The sequence below is a fragment of the Pseudochaenichthys georgianus genome, chromosome 6, assembly GCF_902827115.2.
Source record: "Pseudochaenichthys georgianus chromosome 6, fPseGeo1.2, whole genome shotgun sequence".
Classification (NCBI taxonomy): domain Eukaryota; kingdom Metazoa; phylum Chordata; class Actinopteri; order Perciformes; family Channichthyidae; genus Pseudochaenichthys; species Pseudochaenichthys georgianus.
The window spans coordinates 3414412-3439989 of record NC_047508.1 but is presented as its reverse complement, the minus strand read 5'-3'; the positions used below and the strand labels follow the sequence as shown (position 1 = coordinate 3439989).

Sequence of the window (25578 nt, the reverse complement as noted above, 5' to 3'; positions counted from 1 at the left end):
CGTGCGCAAGTGAAACCATAGTATTCCATTCCTTTAAATTGAATATTTAAAATAAAAATTAGCTAAATAAAGACAATTACACTGCGCTAAACAGCCAAATCGACAAACAGCCGAGAACCTAAATAGTATGTAATTATATCTAAAACCACAAGACGTTAATTACCTGTACTCGGTGCGCCATACTGTATAGAGCACACAAAAACAAACATTTATAGAAAATCTCCTGAGACCAGCGGTAATACGGCTGTGAAATATTGAGTAATTAGCTGTGAGCTTCCCTTTAGCTGATGATTAATAATTTGACAATTGATCCAGTCTAGTTGAGGAGCCAGGGTATCATGGGAATTGTTGTTCCGCCCGATGTTCCCAGAGGCCTGAATCAGCCCAGATCACTTTGATGTTGATGGAAATTTGAAGCCATTGACAAAACCACAGTTCTTAATTGATTGGCAAATAACCATCTATAGGGAAAAACCTATGACATCACTTGTTTCAAGTTTATACCCCTGTCCGACTATTTAAACATGAACTTAACACCTGACATGCCTCATCGTGTCCCCACACTACACAGACTCACACTTCAGGATGAGTGTGTCCTGTGTGTGTGTTTGTGTGTGTCTCTGTAGACTGTCTGCCCGCCTCACTCGTACAGTTACTAAGTGCATGTGACTGGGTCACCATGACAACAGAACTCCCTGGAGCATGCCGAGAGCAGAGTGACGTCACTGGTGTGTGTGTGTGTGTGTGTGTGTGTGTGTGTGTGTGTGTGTGTGTGTGTGTGTGTGTGTGTGTGTGTGTGTGTGTGTGTGTGTGTGTGTGTGTGTGTGTGTGTGTGTGTGTGTGTGTGTGTGTGTGTGTGTGTGTGTGTGTGTGTGTGTGTGTGTGTGTGTGTGTGTGTGTGTGTGTGTGTGTGTGTGTGTGTGTGTGTGTGTGTGTGTGTACAATACATGTGGCAATTGCTAAGTGACCTGCTAGTCCTGTAGAAGCTGCTGGAGTACTGTTTGCTGTGTGTGAGAAACAAACACTAGGCATTATAAGCAGGCAGGGCGTAATTACTCTGATGTGCATTCACTATTTTAGTTTCTGCCAGATGGTCTTATTTGTCTTATCAGTTTTCCCTCTGTAGAGCTGTGTGTGTGTGTGTGTGTGTGTGTGTGTGTGTGTGTGTGTGTGTGTGTGTGTGTGTGTGTGTGTGTGTGTGTGTGTGTGTGTGTGTGTGTGTGTGTGTGTGTGTGTGTGTGTGTGTGTGTGTGTGTGTGTGTGTGTGTGTCTGTGTGTCTGTGTGTGTGTGATCCCTGCTATGCTCCATACAGCCCCTGCTCTACATTGTACTGACAAACGCACCCACAACATACAGTACATTCACATGACCACACACATAATAGTTCTACACGAAGATACACACCCAAGCTATTGATAGGCTCACGCAAAAAAAGTGAACACAACCCTTTTCATACTCACATGCACACGCTCACTCTGAGGCAGCGAGCGCTCGCACACAGTTTTTCTTCGGTTCATCCAGACAGACAGTATTGATCGGGGCTGAAGAGGAACAGTCATTTGAGAAAACTTCAGGTAACCGCAGTTCCCAGGCTGACGCGCCTTCATCCATCACTGCCCATCTTCAATCTGCGTGTTCTAATGAGCTTCCCAAACAGTGAGGTGTGAAAACCATCAGGCGTGTGTAAGGTGTTATTTTAGCAAGCACCACCCCACAATGATAATTGGTTAAAGGTCAAAGGGATGTAAGGAGAGAGGGATTAAGGGGTCAAAGGTATTAAGGGTGGGAGGGAAAAAAGGATGAATGGATGAAATGATATAGGTAGAGAGACATGAGGGGTTGAATGGATGTAAGGAGGGATGAAGGGATGAATGGATGAAGGAAGGAAGAGTTGTAAGAAGGGATGGATGAAGTGATGTGCGGATGGGGGGATGAAGGGGTGGAGGGAGGGAGGGAGAGAGAGAGGGAGGGATGAAGGGACATGGGTTTCATCATGAGGTGAAAAGGGAAATGAATGACTGGAGGCCATCTCCTTCAATCTATGTTGCTTTTTGTCTCCCTTAAGTCTGTTAATGCATACTTGTTTATTGAAATACAAAAACCAAGAGGGAGTTATGTATTTATGTTGCTTAGTTTCTATTTGTGGTCTAGAAATGAAGACAAATAAGGAGGTAGTAAGTAGAGATCTGCAGCCTCTGTGTGGTCACCAGCTGCTTATATCCCTCATGTCATATTTGGTTTCATCCCATTCACAGGGTTCATTAAGTATGTAAATGAGGGATAAGTCATTTTGAAGTTTCATTGCTTTTGGCTTATGGAGAGGCAAACTCCCACACTGCTTGATTAAAGCACCACTCATCACATTGTACCCCGACACCGGCTGTGAGTTTTCCTCTCTCTGATATGTAAAACAGGGATGTCTGGGGATTCATTCATTGCGGGGCCACATAGAAAACAAAAGAAAATCTGAAAAACAATATTTACAGTGACTATTGGTTCACAGCTATCTCATTTTTCAGCCAGAAGTTGGTCAAGCATGACTCGCCATAAGGACACAAAATAACATTTGTGACCTCTCAAATTCTCATCTCTTGCTCCACTGATTTATGTTGGTATTCATAGGTTAACTGACCATATGTAAAATGAAAGGTGTTGATCAGAGTAATGATCTACTGAGAATTCTCTCCCAGTTCTGCAGTTCAAGAGGGCTTTTTAGCCTTTTTTAGTTCATCGTTTTGGTTTTCTGATCCGCAAACATTTTTTAGTCCTAATGCCCTACAGTAGATGTTTTCTGCTTGTTCTGCTGCCCTAATGTGGCCAAAAATCAGTTCAAGTTAATTCAATCAACCATACATCTTAACAAACTAAATATAATCATGTCATATGAGCAGAGAACTTTGACAATTGTCTTATTCATGATTCAATTGGGTATACTACATTTAAAAGTGAAATAGTAACAATAGATGCTTAACTTTAATGTTGATATTTTAAACCTCAACCCGGAGCATTACCACACTATCAATCATCCTGAATCGAGCCTGAACTGCAGAACTCTAATGTCCAATCAGTAGTTTATTTTGGACCAAAAGGGAAACAATCAGGCTCCTCTTACCTTCAGGCTTTGGGGCAGCTATCAACACCTAAAGGTTTCATTCTGTACCTTTCTTGTCACGAACTTGGATACACAAGGATAATGACTCAAATGCACGACCCGGGAGTCAGAGGTAAAGTATAATTAATATACTTTATTTTGCACCAAAAAAAAGGTATACAAAAGAAAATCGCTCACAACGTGAGAAACTAAACTAATAACAAGTTTCAGGAACATAAGATAGGCTCGAGTCAAAGATAAGTATTCCAGTGACGAGGAGAGTACTGGCATGAGGACAGGACGAACTGACAAAGAACAAAGGGAAGCTGGGGACTATAAACAAAAGGTAACTGGGCACAGGTGAAAATACTCAGGGGCTGGTGCTGATGATGGCGGGGAAAACACACAAGGGGAGGAAGAAACAGGGCCTGAAATGAAAGACAAGAGGTAACTATAAAATAAAACAGGAAATGACAGACAAAATACATCAACAAAACTAACACATTTGACGAGACACAACATTTCTGTCCCATGGAACCAAGCAACCAAGACATTTCTCTGGAGTCTAAAAGTAACAAATGCTTAGCCAGTTGACCCATAAATGTGTAAGGGATCGTTTTTTAAGATAAGTAAAAGAGGAGCAGTATACTCTGTACAATGTCGACATCTTTAAGAATAGAAACACAGACGCAGGGTTTGTCCCCGTTAGTCGACATGGTTCCTCTGGTGGCAGCAGGATTCAGGAAACACTATCTAATTAGCAGACTTCAGCTCCTCCGCATCAGCAGAACAACAACAAATGTATCCGTAAACATGTTTATGTCTGCATGCATAAATCTAGTCTGTTCTATGGTTGTATGTCTGTAACAATGTGCATGTGATTTCTTGCCACTAAAATGTCTGCAATCATTCTCTTGGATCTTTTGCAGCCGCTGTGTATTTCAGCTCTCTCTGTAAACCCACGTGCTTAGGTATGAATTATGCACTGCTGCGTTTCCCCTGATAACACTAAGACTGTGTGACAGTTTGAGCTTGCTGATATATCAGCTGTGATTGATGGGTGTTTTTCTACGTTTGGTTGATGATGGCAACTGCAATTCCCGAAAAGGCAATCCTTAACAGCATCAGAGGAAAACAGATGAAAAGTAGATTACTTTAAATGTTGTAGGTCATCAGATGTTTCCCTGCCTAATAAAAGAAGCCTGAATTGGAATGAGAGGTTCTCTCTGCCTTCAGCTGGCAGCTTCCACAATGTGATCCTGGTGAGCTGTCTGCCCGAGGAAGGCAGGAATTACAGCAGATCCACAAGGAAAAGCTCGACAAATACAATTTTTTGTTTTCGTGCCAATAGTTACATATAAAGATCGATATCGCTCTAAGTAACAATCTTCTCATCTTACTTTGGAGAGGAGGCATTTCCGGAATGTCAAACTACTCCTTTAACTCAACTCTGCTTCCTTACATTTTCTGGGTCTTTCAACTGCATTTTATCTGAGCAAACTCCATCATGTACATTGTAAATAATGCAAGCACACGGTACCATCACACACTTTCTGTAACATTGCAAGATGTGGCTTTTCTGCTGAATTCCTGTGGTATTGGAATAATCTGAAAAATGAGTTCCCCACTTAGTTGGACTGGTTTGTCTTTAGCTTTAGCGCTTTTGGCCCGAGACACTCCGTGGCCTCATTCAAGTGGTGAGATTAATGTGTGTATCATCCTCTCTACAGCACATCAATAGTAAAGCACTGTGCTGTGAATATACTGTGGTATATTTCCTATTCGACCATCTAACGAAGTTGAAACCCATATGAACCATTTTGTTGGTTTTTGTTCTTAAAACTGTTACATTTCCCATGCTGGGCTACCACTCTCCGTCACTGACTTTCTTTCTGCTCGCTTCATCCTTTGTTTATGCTAAATGCATAGCAGCGTTCCATGGATAAGTGGTTTAAACTAGTGATGGGTCGCTCACGAACGATTTGTTCTTTTTGAAGGAATCTTTGAAGTGAACGAGATGAACTGATTCCTCCCACAAAACGATTCGTTTGTTTGAGTCGCCGCCTTCCGCCAAAAGCTAAAGAGAAGCTGTTCGCGAATTCAGAGGGCGGATACCTGAGCTCCATAGTGTCCCGCTAATGTGAAACACACACACACAGCATTAGCGGGACATTCTCCTCCCCCTGACGGCCCTAAAAGTTTCAGAGGGTGGATAGCTGGGCTCCGTAGCGTCCAGCTAGCTTAGCTGCTAGCGATAAATACGCAGCGTTGTATTCTCCTCCCCCTGTCGGCCCTAAAAGCTTCAGAGGGCGGATACCTGAGCTCCATAGCGTCCCGCTAATGTGAAACAGACACACACAGCATTAGCGGGACATTCTCCTCCCCCTGTCGGCCCTAAAAGCTTCAGAGGGCGGATAGCTGGGCTCCGTAGCGTCCCACTAGCTTAGCCGCTAGCTAAAGGTAAACATAGATGGGTTCATAGAATATGAATACATTGTCACCGATGTAGAGGATATCTTTTTTTATTCACTTTGAACTCGGCCAAATGGAGTTTAATGCTTTGGGATTTAAGTTAGGCCACATAGTACGTGCATGGGTTTGAAAGTATAACGTGCTAGCCTGCTGTAATACATCGTATAGTCAGGCACACATTTATGAGATTTAACAATGGCCAATTATATTTCTTAAATAATATGTAGCCTATTCCCAGAGCATAATTTATGGGGCAACAAGGTGAGGTGTAAAATGTGTTTTAATATCATACATTTTACGCCAGCAAACTTCTTGTATGGACTTTGGCAGTAGTGAAGACTCACTGAACGAATTAAGTACAAAGACGAATCGTTCGCGAACGTGCAAATCACCAGAAGTCGTTCGCGAATCAGTGAACGAATCTCTAAAGTGAACTGAATCAAAATATTCGTGTCCCCGAAGGGAATCTAAATGCCCATCACTAGTTTAAACAGTGCTTTAACCAATTACCATCAGTCATATTCACAATTTCAAATACAGAGTAAGTAAGGGTCATAACCTGTGTCTCAAGTAAAAGAGCAGAGATTGCCAGGAGGCTGAATCTAAAAGGAACCTCTGTCTGTTGAACGCTAATCTGCCAGACAGTCAGACGTCAGTTCAGTAAGTCTTTCAGGCAGTAAAACAGTCAGCTGGAAGAACAGAATTAATAGGCGCTTTCACACCGGAGTACTTTTCCCAGTATAGTTCCGATATAGTTCCGAAAATGTGCGTTCACACCAAAGAAATCCGGAACTAGAACTTAGTTCATGAGAACCTTTCCACCCCCTTTTCAGTCCCTGCTAGAGAGCAGGTACTTTCATGGGAGAAAAAGGTTCCCATTTCTGATTGGCTGGGCAGATTGCTACGGAGCCCCCTAGGGGACATGGAGAAGAAAACAAATAATAATTTGAACAAAAATAAATAAAAATGTTTTGCGAGATATCGCAACACCCCTTTGCGAGATCTCGCAAAACCCCTTTGCGAGATCTCCGCAATACTTTTCATTTAGTACTTCCTGGTCAGTTCGGCTGCTACGGCAACACAGACACCACAACAATGGAGTGGTTCATCGATTTTACTTTGAGCTTGGCCTTAAATATAAAGATATAACATCAGTGCTTGGCAATAGGCACGGGTTTCACACATAGACTGTATATATAAAAGGGTTTCACATAAGTGAAGACACCTCAAGAAAACACTCAGAGCGAGGGGACATGCACGTTCCTCTGAGCTGAGTTATTGACAGATTCGAATTTCGCGGATCAATAACTCATGAACATAACGTTGTAAAAATACAAACAACATGACTTTACAATCATAGCAAGGTAGACAACGAGCTACAGAGTCATTTTTATCAGAACAGTTCGATACGCGCCGTCATCCGAGCTAAACATCAAGAATTGGTCACAATTTGCAGCTGGAGGAAGGAGAGGAGTGCTTAGGGACCGTCTACAAACTGCAACGGGGTTTTGCGAGATCTCGCAAAGGGGTTTTGCGATATCTCGCAAAGGTTCTATTTCGTCCCTACTGACCGCCAGAGCCGGTGCTTTAAGCACTGGATATGTCCATCGCGCATGCGCAGCTCGAGTACCAATAACAACAAAGTCACCTGTGACCCACGTGACACCGGCTATATCAGCCGGTGTCGTCAGAGGATCTGTTCCTTTTATCTTCTCGCTGTGCGAGGGTACCGTGGCTACATTTTTGTAGCCTACAGCGTTCAGGTTTGAACGTTTGATCTGAGGGATTTCTCTGCAAGCAGCTGGCCGCGTGCAGCTTCGCGACTGACAGTCGGAGCTACGGGTCGTTAACGCGTCCTCCAGGAACTGTGGCCGGCTGTGCGCTGTGCAGAGCCTCGACAGACAGGTTTGTGGCAGCTTGTTGCTGGTGATGGCTGTGTCCCTGCACCCTCTCCCAGCCAAGTTGTCCTGATTGCCATCTTATTTTTTGTTTGGCTTAGACTTTCTGGTGACGACAGTGTTCCCGCTTCCTCTCCCATAAAGTTGCCCTTATGCTCTTTCGAAAGTTCTGCTTGTGGCATTGTGCCCGACCTATATTAGCATTTGAGTCCCAGCTTTGGCTGTGTCCCTCATTCAATTTACTATGGAAAGCCCAGAGTGTCATACTTTAAACCCGTTTTTCGTTTAGATGCAGAGAGTAAGGTAAGTACTTTCTATTTCTTAGAAGCTATTATCTGGTCTTAACATTTGTGTTCTGACTTGGTCGCTTGATTGTTAGCAGCAGCCGCTTGGCTAACATCTTGCTGTTGAGCTTAACTATTACTATTACTTAACTCAGGGCAGTGCTCCCGCTCCCGGTAACATAGGGTTTGATTGCAGTAGCGCTATATCGTTGTATTTACTGCTCCTAGTACTAGACTCCTAGCACTATGACAATATGCAGAGAACAATCTTCACTGTGTGTGCTGTGTGCTCTGCATGTATGGCCCTTAAGGAGGATTTCATCCTCCCAATATTATATTGTCTAGTGGGCACTTTTAGGCACCGGCCACAGTTACTACTGTAACTAAGGTTCTAAGCCGTAAGTACTGGCCATAATTACTACTGTAACTACGGTTCCAAGCCGTGTAAGTACTGGCCATATTCAATACCGTAACTACGGCTCTAGGCTGTGTAAGTACTGGCCATAGTTACTACTGTAACTACGGGTTTAAGCGGTAAGTACTGGCCATCGTTACTACTGTAACTACGGTTCCAAGCCGTGCAAGTACTGGCCATAGTCAATACCGTAACTACGGCTCTATGCTGTGTAAGTACTGGCCATAGTTACTACTGTAACTACGGTACTAAGCCATGTAAGTACTGGCCATAGTTACTACTGTAACTACGGTTCTATGCTGTGTAAGTTCTGGCCATAGTTACGACTGTAACTACGGTCTACGGCATTCGTCTCTAACTCAGCCGGCAGTGTTCTCGCCCCCGCTCCTGGTAGACGCTGAACTGCCGTGTTTATTAATCCAGCCAGGTGAAGGCAGTGCTCTCGCTCCCGCTCCCTCTGCCGGTAACGTGGGTGTAATTACATCCCTCTTTCTGTTCGGCGAGTAGCAGCAACACTCTACTCTTTCCATTAAGCAGGTAGCTGGTGAAGGCTGTGTTCCCGCACCCGCTCCCGGCTACGCTGCATCTGGCTACCTACAGAATGGTTCATCCATGTAGCGCCTGTATGTCTTCTCTTGAGCCCGAGGACGGCCACGACCGCTGCCCCTCCTGCCTCGGCCGCCTCTGGCGGTCAATGGGGACGAAATTCGAGCATCTGAGGGAGGTTCTCACGGTAAACGCCTGCATGAGCTGTAGCTGCATGCCTCGGGCGCTCAGAGTGGCTAGAATCACTGAGGTGGAACGTCTGGCAGCAGCCAACAGACACCTCTCCTTGTCACATCCTCCTCCAGATCAATTCAGCCGTTCCCGGCGACTTGAGGGAGCGATGGCTATGTGTGCTCCCCCCAATAGAAGGACTAGAAACAGGCTGTCCTCTAAAGTGTATCGGCTAGCTACCGTTAGGGGCATGATGAAGCTTGGCCCTTCAGCCTGGGCCAAGCTTCATCATGGCCCCCCCCCCATGGGCCAAGCTTCATCACGCCCCCCCCCCCCCCCCCCCCCCCTCCTTCGGTTGGCGTCCCTCCTTTGGTTGGCGCACCTCCTTCGGCTGACGCGCCTCCTTCGGTTGGCGGAGGCGGCCTCGTGCCCCTAGCTCAATAAAAAAAAGATTACAAAAAAAAAGATTGAGTGTTTCTTAAAGAAAAAGTTAAAATACAATATATTATAAATAATAAATATATTGGCCAACATTGGTTCTGTTAGGAATAGTTATTGGAGTAATTATTCTAGCAGATTGAGCTATCAAATTCAGTTGTAAGGTGTACATTGGGTTTCATGGAACTGTATGCTATTGAATATGACTGCTTTTTTATTCTGTAGATCCAGTATAATGTACGATATTTATCTTCATTAGGAATACATTTAATTAAAGGAACTAAGTTTGATAGGCAATAGCATTACTGAACATCTGGATGACCCATCAAAAAACAAACACACCTAAACAGAATACGATTATTTTGGATACACGGTTCATTTTGCTCCTATGCTTATGTCAAGCCAATTACTGATCTCCTGCCACTTGTTCCTCCCCCTCCTTATTCTCTTACCTTCTCCAGGTCCTGGGGAAAGGGTGATGTTTAATGGCTGCCCCCTCACATTGGAGTCCTCGCAATCATAGATCCATCATCAACGGAAACGCTCTCATCATGGAAACCACCTACCTCCAGACTGCCCTCCTTGACCCCCCCTGCAGAGGGTGTAATTGCTGAGGGAGGGGCAGTATTACTGAGACAAGCTTGCCTGTGAAGAAGAGAACAAAAACACACAAAACATGTAGTGTACCTCTCTGCAAGTAGGGGGGAGGGTCTACATTTTAGTCTGATTTATGTTTAATTTATTTTCAGTTTATTTTTTATCTCCGCAACAGATTTGTGTACGCTTGTTAAGAGCGTGTATGTCGGTGTGGACATAGCGTGTGGAGAAAGTGACGGAGAGAAATACAGAGAGAGAAAGGAGGGAAGAGATGGTCCTCCACACCACCCCTTACTCCAGTGCCTGCCTGCAGTTCCTGGATGGCCTGTCATGGAGCCTGGTGTTCCCCTGCTACTGGCTCCTGGACCAGCTGCTGGCCTCCTGCGTGGCCACCTCTCTGGAGAAGCGCCAACGCACCCAGGACCCCTGCTCCTTCCTCACCCTGTGTGTGCTGATCACCGCGCCCCTTTACCTGCTCCTCTTCCTCGCCTCCCTGCCCTTCGCCCTACTGGGTTTCTTCATCTGGGCTCCCGTGCAGGCCGTCCGCCAGCCGTACCTGTACACCTACCGCAGGTTAGTGATAACAATTTTCAGCATTAGTACTATGCATATAGCTTCTTAAAATAATGTCACTTGTACTGGAACTACACAGTGTGGTAAGAATTGGGATTGATACATTGGAGAGTAGGGTTTGTGATAAGATTGAGGCCTTTAGGTGAGGTATGTTCTCCATAAAAAAATATGGTTTCCTAAAAAACAAGTAATAACTCAAACTAATGGGCGTAACACACACCTAGTGTAACTGTAGTGTCAAACTATCTGGAAGATTGCTGTGCATACTGTACATGTAGGTTAACATACTAGCGCCCACCCGCCATCCCCGTTGACGTTCGCAATTTTCAAATGGGCTGTTTCCAGGCGAGCTCGATTCATTGTCGATTTGTTCCTGTACCATGCCTCACAATGATTTTCCTAATCTATTTGAGGTGAAAAATAAGCCATTCAGTTGCAGAGTCATGCTTCATGTTATATCTACAGTACCAGTCGTTCCAAAGGTTTGGAGATTTGATGAGGCAGAAAATGAAGTCATTATCTACTGTAAATAGTTTGCTTATGGGTCTGGCTTCCAGCTGCCAGGCTCAATCAGTTCCAGCGAGCGTTTGGTTATCCAAACACAAACCAAAATGGCTACCCACTATAACCACACACTTTGAAATACTGTTCAAGCTCTGTTAGCTGTGGGAGAGCAGCACTCTCTCTGGGTTACTTGCTTTTCTAGTGGTATCCTAAGTTAAATGTGAAATTCCCTTTGTTATCTCTGTTGGTTTCCAGTAACTACTGTGCTGTCCCAACATTGATGTGATGATTGCTGAAGTTTATACTACACTGAACAAAAATATAAATGCAACACTTTTGTTTTTGCTCCCATTTTTCATGAGATGAACTCAAAGATCTAAAACATTTTCTATATACACAAAATAACCATTTCTCTCAAATATTGTTCACAAATCTGAAAAAATCTGTGATAGTGAGCACTTCTCCTTTGCCGAGATAATCCATCCCACCTCACAGGTGTGGCATATCAAGATGCTGATTAGACAGCATGATTATTGCACAGGTGTGCCTTAGGCTGGCCACAATAAAAGGCCACTCTGAAACGTGCAGTTTTGTTTTATTGGGGGCGTCTGGGGGGGTCCGAAAACCAGTCAGTATCTGGTGTGACCACCATTTGCCTCACGCAGTGCAACACATCTCCTTCGCATAGAGTTGATCAGGTTGTTGATTGTGGCCTGTGGAATGTTGGTCCACTCCTCTTCAATGGCTGTGCGAAGTTGCTGGATATTGGCATTAACTGGAACACGCTGTCGTATACGCCGATCCAGAGCATCCCAAACATGCTCAATGGGTGACATGTCCGGTGAGTATGCTGGCCATGCAATAACTGGGATGTTTTTAGCCTCCAGGAATTGTGTACAGATCCTTGCAACATGGGGCCGTGCATTATCATGCTGCAACATGAGGTGATGGTCGTGGATGAATGGCACAACAATGGGCCTCAGGATCTCGTCACGGTATCTCTGTTTATTCGCAATGCCATCAATAAAATGCACCTGTGTTCGTCGTCCATAACATACGTCTGCCCATACCATAACCCCACCACCACCATGGGCCACTCGATTCACAACATTGACATCAGAAAACCGCTCACCCACACGACGCCACACACGCTGTCTGCCATCTGCCCTGAACAGTGAAAACTGGGATTCTTCCGTGATGAGAACACCTCTCCAACGTGCCAGACGCCATCGAATGTGAGCATTTGCCCACTCAAGTCGGTTACGACGACGAACCGGAGTCAGGTCGAGACCCCGATGAGGACGACGAGCATGCAGATGAGCTTCCCTGAGACGGTTTCTGACAGTTTGTGCAGACATTCTTTGGTTATGCAAACCGATTGTTGCAGCAGCTGTCCGAGTGGCTGGTCTCAGACGATCTTGGAGGTGAACATGCTGGATGTGGAGGTCCTGGGCTGGTGTGGTTACACGTGGTCTGTGGTTGTGAGGCCGGTTGGATGTACTGCCAAATTCTGTGAAACGCCTTTGGAGACGGCTTATGGTAGAGAAATGAACATTCAATTCACGGGCAACAGCTCTGGTGGACATTCCTGCTGTCAGCATGCCAATTGCAAGCTCCCTCAAAACTTGCGACATCTGTGGCATTGTGCTGTGTGATAAAACTGAACATTTTAGAGTGGCCTTTTATTGTGGCCAGCCTAAGGCACAGCTGTGCATTAATCATGCTGTCTAATCAGCATCTTGATATGCCACACCTGTGAGGTGGGATGGATTATCTCGGCAAAGGAGAAGTGCTCACTATCACAGATTTTTTCCGATTTGTGAACAATATTTGAGATAAATGGTTATGTTGTGTATATAGAAAATGTTTTCGATCTTTGAGTTCATCTCATGAAAAATGGGAGCAAAAACAATAGTGTTGCATTTATATTTTTGTTCAGTGTAATTCTTCCATAATATGAGATCAAAATAGCAGTGTTTTTTATGGAATAAGTAAGTTAGTGAAAACACTATTCCACATTAGTATGCATGTCGATTTGTATCATTAGGGCCCGAGCACGATGTGCTAGGACCCAACGGCGTCCTAGCACGAAGTGCAAGGATACCTATTGTTATTCGTGGTATTATTAGGGCCCGAGCACGAGAGTGCTAGGACCCAACGGCGTCCTAGCACGAAGTGCAAGGATACCTATTGTTATTCGTGGTATTATTATTATTATTATATAATTACGGAATCCTTGTTTTCAGGCCTTTAGGATGCTGAAAAAGTTGTATAATTTTGCACGGACGCCAGGACCGGTGAAAAATTTGATATTCTGGAGTCAATGAGTTCAAATTGTCCAACCTGCTCGCTAGCGCCACCTATTTCAATTCCATTTTGGAAAAATTCACAAAGTCCCACCGTAACTCCGAATGACCTGATATTTTGCAAACATATCCGGGTGGACCTGCTCTACAAATAATCCAAATGGAATCTTTAGCTCCGCCTACTTTATTTTTTTTTAAATTAGCATAATTTTCAAAACACTTAAATATTCACTTAAATTTCAATTTTTTGTTTATCAACACCAAACTTCGTATACAGTATTGCCGGAGGGTCATACACATTACCCTAGGAGATGAGCATATTCAAAAAATAATTATTTCCGCCATGAATTAAAACGTTCTCGCAAAAAGGCGGGGCTTAGAAAGAAATGATCATAATTCATCAACAATGTATCCAAACATCACAGATTTTGGTGGAAACGTTGAGTCTGTCTTGGGGAATAGGCACACCAAAGTATTTTCATTTTGGACTATAGGGGGCGCCAAAAACACCGCCAATTTATAACTCAAGAGCGGATGGACTATTCTTTTTGTTTTTTGTTTACACATACTCTCGGGGCGACTACGAACTTAGATTCAAAGTGGCGCAACAAATTTAGAATGTGGGCGTGGCCTATACATTATTTTTAAATTGCGATAGCATAAAATGAGCTTCGGACGCAAAACTTGGGACACACGTCAGAGCCCAGGACCTTTTCGAAAATGTAAAAAAAAAACGTACATTTTCAGAAAGACTGCTCACTAGCGCCCCCTATTGTGTGGTAGTCACATATAGTTTCTCAAAACTTCACGAATTTTGGCACAGACATTTCTCATGGAATTGCGGATATATTTGTACATACATTCCATTAGCCCCGCCCCACAAAAAGTCGGCCATTTTGAAATATGTGCGTTTTTCAGCCATTTTACTCACGTTCTTGCGAACTCCTCCTAGGGGAATGATCGGAAAAATTCCAATGCAGGACAGGTTTAGCCCCTATCCCATATTATACTTAATTGAGGAGCACATTTTTGAAAAATTACTCGTGGAGGTCGTAAGCTAACAGCGAATACACCATTGTTGACGATTTACATGTCGCAAATTACTCTAAACTACTCGGATATAGTTATTCCGATATTCACGAAACGCTGTATACATATTGCTATTATGATTGCACACATATTTCAAATTGCCTTTCATTAGCTCCGCCCCCCAGAAAGTCTGCCATTTTGAAACATGTGCGTTTTTCAGCCATTTTACGCACGTTCTTGCGAACTCCTCCTAGGGGAATGATCGGAAAAATTCCAATGCAGGACAGGTTTAGCCCCTATCCCATACGATACTTAATTGAGGAGCACATTTTTGAAAAATTACTCGTGGAGGTCGTAAGCTAACAGCGAATACACCATTTTTGACGATTTACATGTCGCAAATTACTCCAAACCACTCGGATATAGTTATTCCGATATTCACGAAACTCTGTATACATATTGCTATTATGATTGCACACATATTTCAAATTGCCTTCCATTAGCCCCGCCCCCCAGAAAGTCGGCCATTTTGAAAAATGTGCGTTTTTCTGCCATTTTACGCACGTTCTTGCAAACTCCTCCTAGGGGAATGATCGGAAAAATTCCAATGCAGGACAGGTTCAGCCCCTATCCCATATGATACTTAATTGAGGAGCACATTTTTGAAAAATTACTCATTTAGGTCGTAAGCTAATAGCAAATACACCATTTTTGACGATTTACATGTCACAAATTCATCCAAACTACTACATTTCCATTTTTGGAAACCTTTACAAAGTGGCACCGTAACTCAGAATTACCTGAAATTTTGCCCACTTATTCGGGTGGACCTACTCTACATATTATGTCCTGGAACCCGAAAGCTCCACCTCCTTCATTTTTTTTTAATTACCATAATGTTAAAAACAGTGAAATATTCACTTAAATTTCCAATTTTGGTTTTTCAACACCAAACTCAGTATACAGTATCGCCGGAGGGTCAGACACATTATCGTAGGGAATGAGCATGTTCAGTCGATAAATGTGGCCGTCATTACTCTAAACGTTTTCGCAAAAAGGCGGGTCCTAGATAGAAATTCTCATAATTCATCAACAATGTACCAAAAAAACACACATTTTGGTGGTAAGGTTCAGTCTGTATTGGGGAATAAGCACAAAAAGTAATATCCATTTTGGACTATAGGGGGCGCCAAAAACATGACAAATGTATAACTCGTGAAATGATGGACGAAATATATATATATTTTTTTAGACATACTCTGGGGATGAGTATGGACTTATATTTAAAGTGTCACAACGAATGACAATTGTGGGCGTGGCCTGTACTTTTTTTTTTATGACGATGTGCTTAAATGTGTTTTGGTACGCAAAACTTGGGACACGCATCACAGCCCACGACCTTTTCAAGAATGTAAAAAAAAAAATGCAATTTTTCAAAAATACTGCTCACTAGCGCCCCCTATTGTGTGGTAGTCACATATAACTCTCAGAACTTCACGAATTTTAACACAGACATTACTCATGGAATTGCGGACATATTTGTAGATACATTCCATTAGCCCCGCCCCCCAGAAAGTCGGCCATTTTGAAAAATGTGCGTTTTTCAGCCATTTTACGCACGTTCTTGCGAACTCCTCCTAGGGGAATGATCGGAAAAATTCCAATGCAGGACAGGTTTAGCCCCTATCCCATACGATACTTAATTGAGGAGCACATATTTGAAAAATTACTCGTGGAGGTCGTAAGCTAACAGCGAATACACCATTTTTGACGATTTACATGTCGCAAATTACTCCAAACCACTCGGATATAGTTATTCCGATATTCACGAAACGCTGTATACATATTGCTATTATGATTGCACACATATTTCAAATTGCCTTCCATTAGCCCCGCCCCCCAGAAAGTCGGCCATTTTGAAAAATGTGCGTTTTTCAGCCATTTTACGCACGTTCTTGCAAACTCCTCCTAGGGGAATGATCGGAAAAATTCCAATGCAGGACAGGTTCAGCCCCTATCCAATATGATACTTAATTGAGGAGCACATTTTTGAAAAATTACTCGTGGAGGTCGTAAGCTAACAGCGAATACACCATTTTTGACGATTTACATGTCACAAATTCATCCAAACTACTACATTTCCATTTTTGGAAACCTTTACAAAGTGGCACCGTAACTCCGAACGACCTGACATTTTGCCCACTTATTCGGTTGGACCTACTCTACATATTATGTCCCAAAGCTCCAACCTCTTCATTTTTTTAAAATTACCATAATGTTAAAAACAGTGAAATATTCACTTAAATTTCCATGTTTTCTTTTTCAACGCCAAACTTAGTATACAGCATCAGTGGAGGGTCAGACACATTACTGTAGACAATGAGCATGTTCAGTCGATAAATATGCCCGTCATTAATCTAAATGCTCATCACTGCTGTCACTTCAGCCTTACATACTTTTACTTATAATTAAAAAATTGCATCTGTGTGCCATGTAGTACTTGTCATTTTGCATAATACTGTATATACTTATTACATTGCTGTTAACATTGTCTTTTTTTAAATACTGTCTACACTTAATCTACAACTTCTCTCATATCATTGAATCTACATTATGGTTGTTTATATGTATCTGTTATCTTGGACTTCTTTGCGTCTTAGGTTTACATTTAAATGTTTGCTGTGACGGACTACGGAGCTGAGCAAAACACACACTAACAGTTAGACCAAACACACTTAGTTATTCCATCTACCTCTGGAGCTAGCTAAACTAGTTATAAATATGTTTATTCTTCACTGTTGGCATATCGCTAACTGGTTGATGCAGGAAAAATGGTACCGACAGAACTGGCGCACATGCCTAAGATTTCCTGGTCAGAAACAAAGGAACGCAAAGTCAGGTTAACAATTTAGAGGGATGACAAACGGCTCATTTCGGAGGACTGAGGGGGGGGGACCAGCAACCCTCCCCGACAGGCGCACGGACACGAGGGCCCGCTCATCACTGCGCGCACAAGTGCGACCGCAGTTTTAATTATTATTATTATTATTATATATTTCCGGAATCCTTGTTTTCAGGCCTTTAGGATGCTGAAAAAGTTGTATAATTTTGCACGGACGCCAGGACCGGTGAACATTTTGATATTCTGGAGTCAATGGGTTAAATATTCCAACCTGCTCACTAGCGCCACCTATCAAAAAAAAAATTTGCAAAAAATTCCCAAAGTCGCACCGTAACTCCGAATGACCTGATATTTTGCGAACATATCCGGGTGGACCTGCTCTTGATATAATCACATTAGAACCCTAAGCTCCGCCTACTTTATTTTTTTTTAAATTAGCATCATTTTAAAAACAGTTAAATATTCACTTAAATTTCAAATGTTGGTTTTTCAACACCAAACTCAGTATACAGTATCACCGGAGGGTCAGACACATTACCCTAGGAGATGAGCATCTTCAAACGATAAATATTTCCGCCATGAATTAAAACGTACTTACAAAAAAGGCGGGGCTTAGAAAGAAATGATCATAATTCATCAACAATGTATCCAAACATCACAGCTTTTGGTGGAAACGTTGAGTCTGTATTGGGGAATAGGCACACCAAAGTATTTTCATTTTGGACTATAGGGGGCGCCAAAAACACCACCAATTTATAACTCAAGAGTGGATGGACTAATCTTTTTGTTTTTTATTTACACATACTCTCGGGGCGACTACGAACTTAGATTCAAAGTGTCGCAACAAATTCAGAATGTGGGCGTGGCCTATACATTATTTTTAAATTGCGATAGCATAAAATGAGCTTCGGACGCAAAACTTGGGACACACGTCAGAGCCCAGGACCTTTTCGAAAATGTAAAAAAAAAACGTACATTTTCAAAAAAACTGCTCACTAGCGCCCCCTATTGTGTGGTAGTCACATATAGTTTCTCAAAACTTCACGAATTTTGGCACAGACATTCCTCATGGAATTTCGGACATATTTGTAAATACATTGCATTAGCCCCGCCCCACAAAAAGTCGGCCATTTTGAAATATGTGCGTTTTTCAGCCATTTTACGCACGTTCTTGCGAACTCCTCCTAGGGGAATGATCGGAAAAATTCCAATGCATGACAGGTTCAGCCCCTATCCCATATGATACTTAATTGAGGAGCACATTTTTGAAAAATTACTCGTGGAGGTCGTAAGCTAACAGCGAATACACCATTTTTGACGATTTACATGTGGCAAATTACTCTAAACTACTCGGATATGGTTATTCCGATATTCACGAAACGCTGTATACATATTCCTATTATGATTGCACACATATTTCAAATTGCCTTCCATTAGCTCCGCACCCCAGAAAGTCGGCCATTTTGAAAAACGTGCGTTTTTCAGCCATTTTACGCACGTTCTTGCGAACTCCTCCTAGGGGAATGATCGGAAAAATTCCAATGCAGGACAGGTTTAGCCCCTATCCCATACGATACTTAATTGAGGAGCACATTTTTGAAAAATTACTCGTGGAGGTCGTAAGCTAACAGCGAATACACCATTTTTGACCATTTACATGTCGCAAATTACTCCAAACTACTCGGATATAATTATTCCGATATTCACCAAAGGCTGTATACATATTGCTATTATGATTGCACACATATTTCAGATTGCCTTCCATTAGCTCCGCCCCCCAGAAAGTCGGCAATTTTGAAAAATGTGCGTTTTTCAGCCATTTTACGCACGTTCTTGCGAACTCCTCATAGGGGAATGATCGGAAAAATTCCAATGCAGGACAGGTTCAGCCCCTATACCATATGATACTTAATTGAGGAGCACATTTTTGAAAAATTACTCGTGGAGGTCGTAAGCTTACAGCGAATACACCATTTTTGACGATTTACATGTCGCAAATTACTCTAAACTACTCGGATATAGTTATTCCGATATTCACGAAACGCTGTATACATATTGCTATTATGATTTCACACATATTTCAAATTGGCTTTTATTAGCCCCACCCCCCAGAAAGTCAGCCATTTTGAAAAATGTGCGTTTCTCATGCATTTTAAGCACATTTTAGCAAAGTCCTCCTAGGGAAATGTTCCAAAAAATTCCAATCCAGCACAAATTCTGCCCATATCCAATGTGATGCTAAATTGTGAAGAAATTAGTTGCTAGCTGAATCGAGGACCTCGTAAGCTAACGGAGAATATACCTTTTTGGACCATTTATATGTCAGATAAGCTACTGAAACCTGCCTGTCTGCCTCCCACATCAACGCTCACAAACACACAGACACACCTACACGTTCTACAACACACACCTACACGTTCTACAACACACACAAACAGCTCCTAAAGCATATAATAAATATAAATATTAGGCTACAGCCCTTGTATTTATTAAGTGAAGCACCATATGGTTTCATGAAAAATCTCCTAAAGCCTACAAATAAACACACCCCCCCTCCCCCACACAAACACTTTCTCTGTCTATAAGGCTTACAGTTACATTGTTCAATCATGCTTTAGCAACCATGTCTTTATTATGATCTCTTGTTTTCTCTGTGATTACCACAATTCTGGAGAAATGGATCTGCTGGGGAACGACCCCTACTTTGAAAAGTGCACGGCAAATCAGAAGGACAGAGGTCCTGGAAAAAGCAAGCCTGAACAGCGCTCAGGAACATCATCCACCCAAACCTCCGCTGACTGCAGTACAGACGTATGAGTGTAGACGTGTAGAGCTCATCACTGCTGTCCCTTCAGCCTTACATACTTTGACTTATAATTAAAACATTACATCTGTGTGCCATATAGTACTTGTCATTTTGCATATACTGTATATACTTATTACATTGCATTGTCTTTATTTGAAATACTGTCGACACTTAATCTACAACTTCTCTCATATTATTGAATCTACATTGTGGTTGTTATATATTTATCTGTTATCTTGCACTTCTTTGCGTCTGAGGTTTACATTTTAATTGTTCCTGTGACGGACTGCGGAGCTGAGCAAAACACACACGAACAGTTAGACCAAACACACTTAGCTATTCCATCTACCTCTGGAACTAGCTAAACTAGTTATAAATATGTTTATTCTTCTCTGTCGGCATATCGCTACCTGGTTGATGCAGGAAAAATGGTACCAACACAGTTGGCGCACATGCCTAAGATTTCCTGGTCAGAAACAAAGGAACGCAAAGTCAGGTAAACAATTTAGAGGGATGACAAACGGCTCATTTCGGAGGACTGAGGGGGGGGACCAGCAACCCTCCCCGACAGGCGCACGGACGCGAGGGCCCGCTCATCACTGCGCGCACAAGTGCGACCGCAGTTTTAATTAATGTTACTTTACAGGCAGAAACTAAGGGTGATTTTAATAAAATGGGATATTTAGAGCCCAGAGAAGCTGATCGGGCCATTTTAGTCTTTTATGCTAAACTAAGCTAATGTCTGCTGGCTTAACCTTCATGTTTAGCATACAGACATGAGAGTATCTACTTATGTGACCCGCCCAAAAAAAGTTAACAAACATGTTTCTCTAAAATCCAGATATTCTTTTAAAATAAGTTTAATAGCGATTTGTGTTCCTCACAGTTTGACTTTATATATAATGTTGCTGCTTACCTTGTGCAGACCAGACAAACACCAGGCCGAGCAGGGCCAGGCCGGGCTGGCGGGTGTCGGGGAATGGAGGCCCCAGGGACGGAGCTTCTGTTTCTGCAGCGCCAACGTGTGCCTGCTTCCCGACTCCTTGGCCAGGTTCAACAATCTGTCAGACACCCACCGGAGGGCCCGCGAGGTCGGGAAGAGGATCCGCAACGGGGCCAGTCGGCCTCAGATCAAAATCTACATCGACTCACCGACCAACACTTCCATCAGGTTTGGAGAGTTTGGGTGCTTTCACTTATGTCCTAGCAGTATACATTGTTATCATATTTATACATTTGTATATGTTTACAAGTAAGTGTGTATGTATGTATATGAACAGTGTATGTAAGAGTGTATGAATATTTGTGAAATCATCCCTCGGTTTTATTCGACCCTTGACAAAATATGAACTCGATGTATTGTCAGGTCATCAGTTTTAATGTAACTTTTATTTATTTTAATATGTTACTGCTTAGTTGTTAGTTTGTCTTTTTTTAGTTTTTTTTATATTTTGTATTTCAGTTGTATCTTCTTTTTCATGTTTTCTCAGCTGTGATTTATCTATGCTATATAAATAATATGAGTTTATACTCTGAACAAAGTTTATCTGTTTAATGAAATAAACTGATAAATAAAAAGTAAAAGAAGAGATTAAAAACATTTACTTTGATCATAAATTCCAATCAAACAAATCTTTCTTTCTCTTCCGTCCTCAGTGCGGTCTCCTTCAGCAGCCTTGCCACAGGGTTCCGCCGTACCTCCTCTCTGGACCAGCGTCCGGACCAAACATACACCACCAACGGTCCGGCCGACACAGAAACAGAACCCCCCACCGAGTGCCCAATCCACCCCTCAGGTGCCCCAGACTGCCCCGTCCACCCCTCTACAGGAGACCAGGGTTCCTCTGACTGCCCCCTGCACCCAGAGGGAGAGGACACGGCGGCGGACTGCCCGCTCCACTCCGCAGAGACCAACGGCAGCTCAGACTGTCCTGTCCACGCCCTGGGGGAGGGTCCAGACTGCCCCCTGCATACTACAGGGCCTCAGAGTGGCCATCATGACTGTCCCATGCATGGGGAAGGGACCCCGACCAAACCTTCCTCAGATTGCCCTGTTCACACCTCAGGGGTTCAGATCAGCATCAGCGCCCCAGAGCCAGACCCTCAGGAGGAGGAGGAGGCTGAGACAGGGAACCACAGGGGTGGGGAGCCGGCGGGGGGAGACACGGGCAGCATGACTGCCTCCAGGGAGTCCCTCACCCGTTACCATGGCGGTGACGGTGTAGGGATATCTTCCAACAACACTCTCTCTCACGTCCCTCGCACGTCAGTCTCTAAGCGATCTGGGAGAAAACACCGCCACGGAGACGAGACGTTCGACCACGAGATCTCCGCCTTCTTCCCTGCCAACTTGGATTTTCTGGCGCTACAGGAAGTGTTCGACCACGGATCAACCACGAAACTGCGGCGGCAGTTGCATCGCTACTTCCCCTACGTGCTGAGCGATGTGGGCCGCTACGGCTGGAAAGGATGCTGCTCCAGGTTCAAGTTCCTGAACAGTGGGCTGATGCTGGCCAGCCGGTACCCCATCCTGGACGCTCGCTTCGAGTGCTATCCCAACGGGAGGGCGGAGGACGCTCTGGCAGCCAAGGGCGCGCTGTTTGTCAAGGTAAGAAACGTTACCTTCTCAGCCTCTTGCTTTTTATGTACAGTTGCACAATGCAAATTCCACCCATTAGAAATGTGTTGGAGGAGTTGGATGAGAAATGCAATGACCCTCTCCTTCACCACAGCCAGAAGATGCTCATCTTAGCTTAGCATACAAACGGAAATGGAAAAAAAGCTTCTTTGGCTCTCTCCGTTAGAATTGTAGATGTTTAGGCAGCCTCACTGTGGCACCTTTTGTCTCAAAATAATCTCACACCAACCAAAAACTAATTTAAGTTAAAAGCGTATTTTGTTCAGATTTAAGTTAATGGGATATTTTTATCTTGAAAAAAGCCAGGCTTTTAGTCACTAACTGCATCTAGTCTTTATATGTTTGCCTACAAGTGCACGAAGGTGTACAATTGTCATTTACATTTTCGAAAACATTGTTGTTTTTTTGCCATGGTTTCGCTCTCGCTGAGACCAATGTCAGTGAAAATAATTACACTGCCTTAATTCTTGTTGAATCATTTCAAAATCAGACAGCATGTCATTCTAATTACATTGCAGATGTAACGGGGAAGATATCCTTGTTTCTTCCTCTCATTTCCTTTCAGTCTGATCTGAATTAGGAGCTCATGTTGTGCCTCTCCTGCAGTGGGAATGTGTCTGAGCTCTGATCGCTGCCATTTCAGCCAAAAGCTAATCGTGTCATCTCTGGTGCATCTCATCTGTAACTTTGGCAAGGCGGTAATTGAATCATTAGGTCTATTTATACTAAATTAACTTATAATACATTGTTAGAGAGTGTGAAAGAGAGCATTAAAGAGAGACAGAGTTCAAATGAGCTTCCAGCTGTTTGCATTATTTAATGTAGATCTCCGTAGTATGATAAAGGGTTCATAATGTAAAGACTTTGATTCAGCAATATCTGTCTGCACTGCTCCATAACCCATCTGGTTTTGGTTTGTTTGTTTGATGTGTTAAAACACTCATGTACACCCACTTTAATTCACACATTACACATCTGTCATTGTGAGTGCACGCAGCAGTAATTACAGAACACTCACAACCTTTCCACCTCTCCCACTGTTCCGTGGAAAAAGCAAAAAAAAAGCATGTCCCCATGTTCAAGGTCTTCAGCATTACATGTTTTTAAAGAGGACATATAATGCTTATCTTTAGGTGTATATTAGTATTTAGTGCCTCTAATGCAGTGGTTCTCAACCTTTTTCTGTCATTCCCCACTTTGAACAGGTGGGCCTTTTCAAGCCCCCCCCCTGTTCCTCATCGCTCCAATAAAATGGAAGGCCAAGCTTAAAATTGTCAAATGTATCGTTCTATAACAGGGGTCTCCAACCTTTTTAGGATTAGAGCTACTTTCAAAAAATAAAACAAGTCGTGAGCTACTTTTACTCCTCTTTTTTTAGTTTTTTGCAGTGTATATATTTAGCACATTTTAACATTATGATATTCTGACCTTTAACCTCTGTGTGTCTGTGGGACCCTTTTCGGTGTTTACTGATAGAAAATGTATGCAATTTAATTAATTTAACCTGCTTTATTTGGGGGTGGACCTCACATCCTCTAGGGGGGTCCGGGGGCATGCACCCCCGCAAAGTTTGTTTTTTTTAAATGTTGAAATTAAATCATCATCAATCTGGTGCACTTTGAGCCCAAAAGGAATTTATGGATACAGCTCTCAACACTCAGATGAAAGGGAGCTGTATACTTTTCAATAAACCAAACATCTTTAGAATATGATCACAACCAATAACAAATCATGTAAACTTGTTTATTCTTATCTTATGTTATCTATAGATAGTATTCTTTCTTTTTATTTATGCATATTTTACTAATCACTCCCCTTTCAAACTGTTTTTTTTTTTTTTACTGTCCTATAGTACACATTGGAATGATTTCTTACTTTATTTTTTACAACTATATTAAATAGATAAAGGTGTGCTCTCTCTCTCTCTCTCTCTCTCTCTCTCTCTCTCTCTCTCTCTCTCTCTCTCTCTATAACACTATATATGTTAAAGAAATATGCATAATTCCCCATGATTTTATAGTGTAATGAAAACACATTGATTGGTAGGTAACACGGCGCATAGTACAGTTCACAACTGAAGTGTTCAATTTAAATTAAATGTTTACATTTATTTAGAAATCCTTTTATATATATATATTTAAATGGACATTTGGGAGCAACATAGCTCAAACATGACTGTTGGGTATTATACATTCTACATAGCCAACAGATAACACATTTATTTAACCTGTGTATTTTCACAGTTGTACACCTAGAGGTTATTGGCCACTACAAATTCCTCACAGACCTGTTAAAGATGTGTGTACAGTGGGAAAAACATAATACAATTACAAAATAGACAGTCCAAATGACAAATTATTAGGGATGCACGATAATTATCGGCCCGATAATTATCGGTCCGATATTAGGAATTATGACGTCATCCCGATAAACCCGATACAAGTATTAATAGCCCCGATGATATACAATATATTTTTTGGGTAAAAAAAAAGAAAAAAATACTGTGTGGGTGGATTGGGATGAGGGGCGCTTGTTTTTCACTCAGCTCCTCCCGTTTTGCCAGTACTGTGGTATTAGTGGTTTAGGAAGAGGGGAGTTCTTCACAAATCCAGCACTCCCTAACTCATGCCTGGCTGTGACGTAAATGGTGTGCGGCCGTGAAGCCAGGACAGTAAACAAACATGTCGTCGGTAGTATGGGACTATTTCAAAGTTTCAGAGTTGGAAGGTTCGCTTGCTATTTGTAACAAATGTAATGCAGAAGTTCCACGAGGAGGGAAAAAGGCAACGAGCTACAATACTTTGAACCTGATCAGTCACCTGAAACATCGCCATCGCTACGATGGTGTGTTAAAAGCGTACAAAGACGCCTGCACTGCTAAACTAGCGGCAAATCCAAAGCCAGCTG

The 25578-nt window shown here is 42.7% G+C and overlaps 1 protein-coding gene across 2 annotated transcripts in view; it reads left to right on the top strand.

Moving 5' to 3' along the window:
- The window catches only part of smpd3 (sphingomyelin phosphodiesterase 3), a 124121-nt gene that overhangs the window by 47710 nt on the left and 50833 nt on the right, over positions 1-25578 (top strand). The window contains exons 2-5 of one of the 2 annotated variants that reach the window (XM_034084458.1): positions 9778-9994; positions 10089-10486; positions 20959-21204; positions 21690-22641. In XM_034084458.1, the coding sequence (XP_033940349.1) occupies positions 10185-10486; positions 20959-21204; positions 21690-22641 (1500 nt within the window). In that variant the 5' untranslated portion in view covers positions 9778-9994; positions 10089-10184. Of the gene's footprint in view, positions 1-9777; positions 9995-10045; positions 10487-20958; positions 21205-21689; positions 22642-25578 lie in introns of those variants that run through there. The other variant, XM_071203434.1, reaches the window with a different exon arrangement.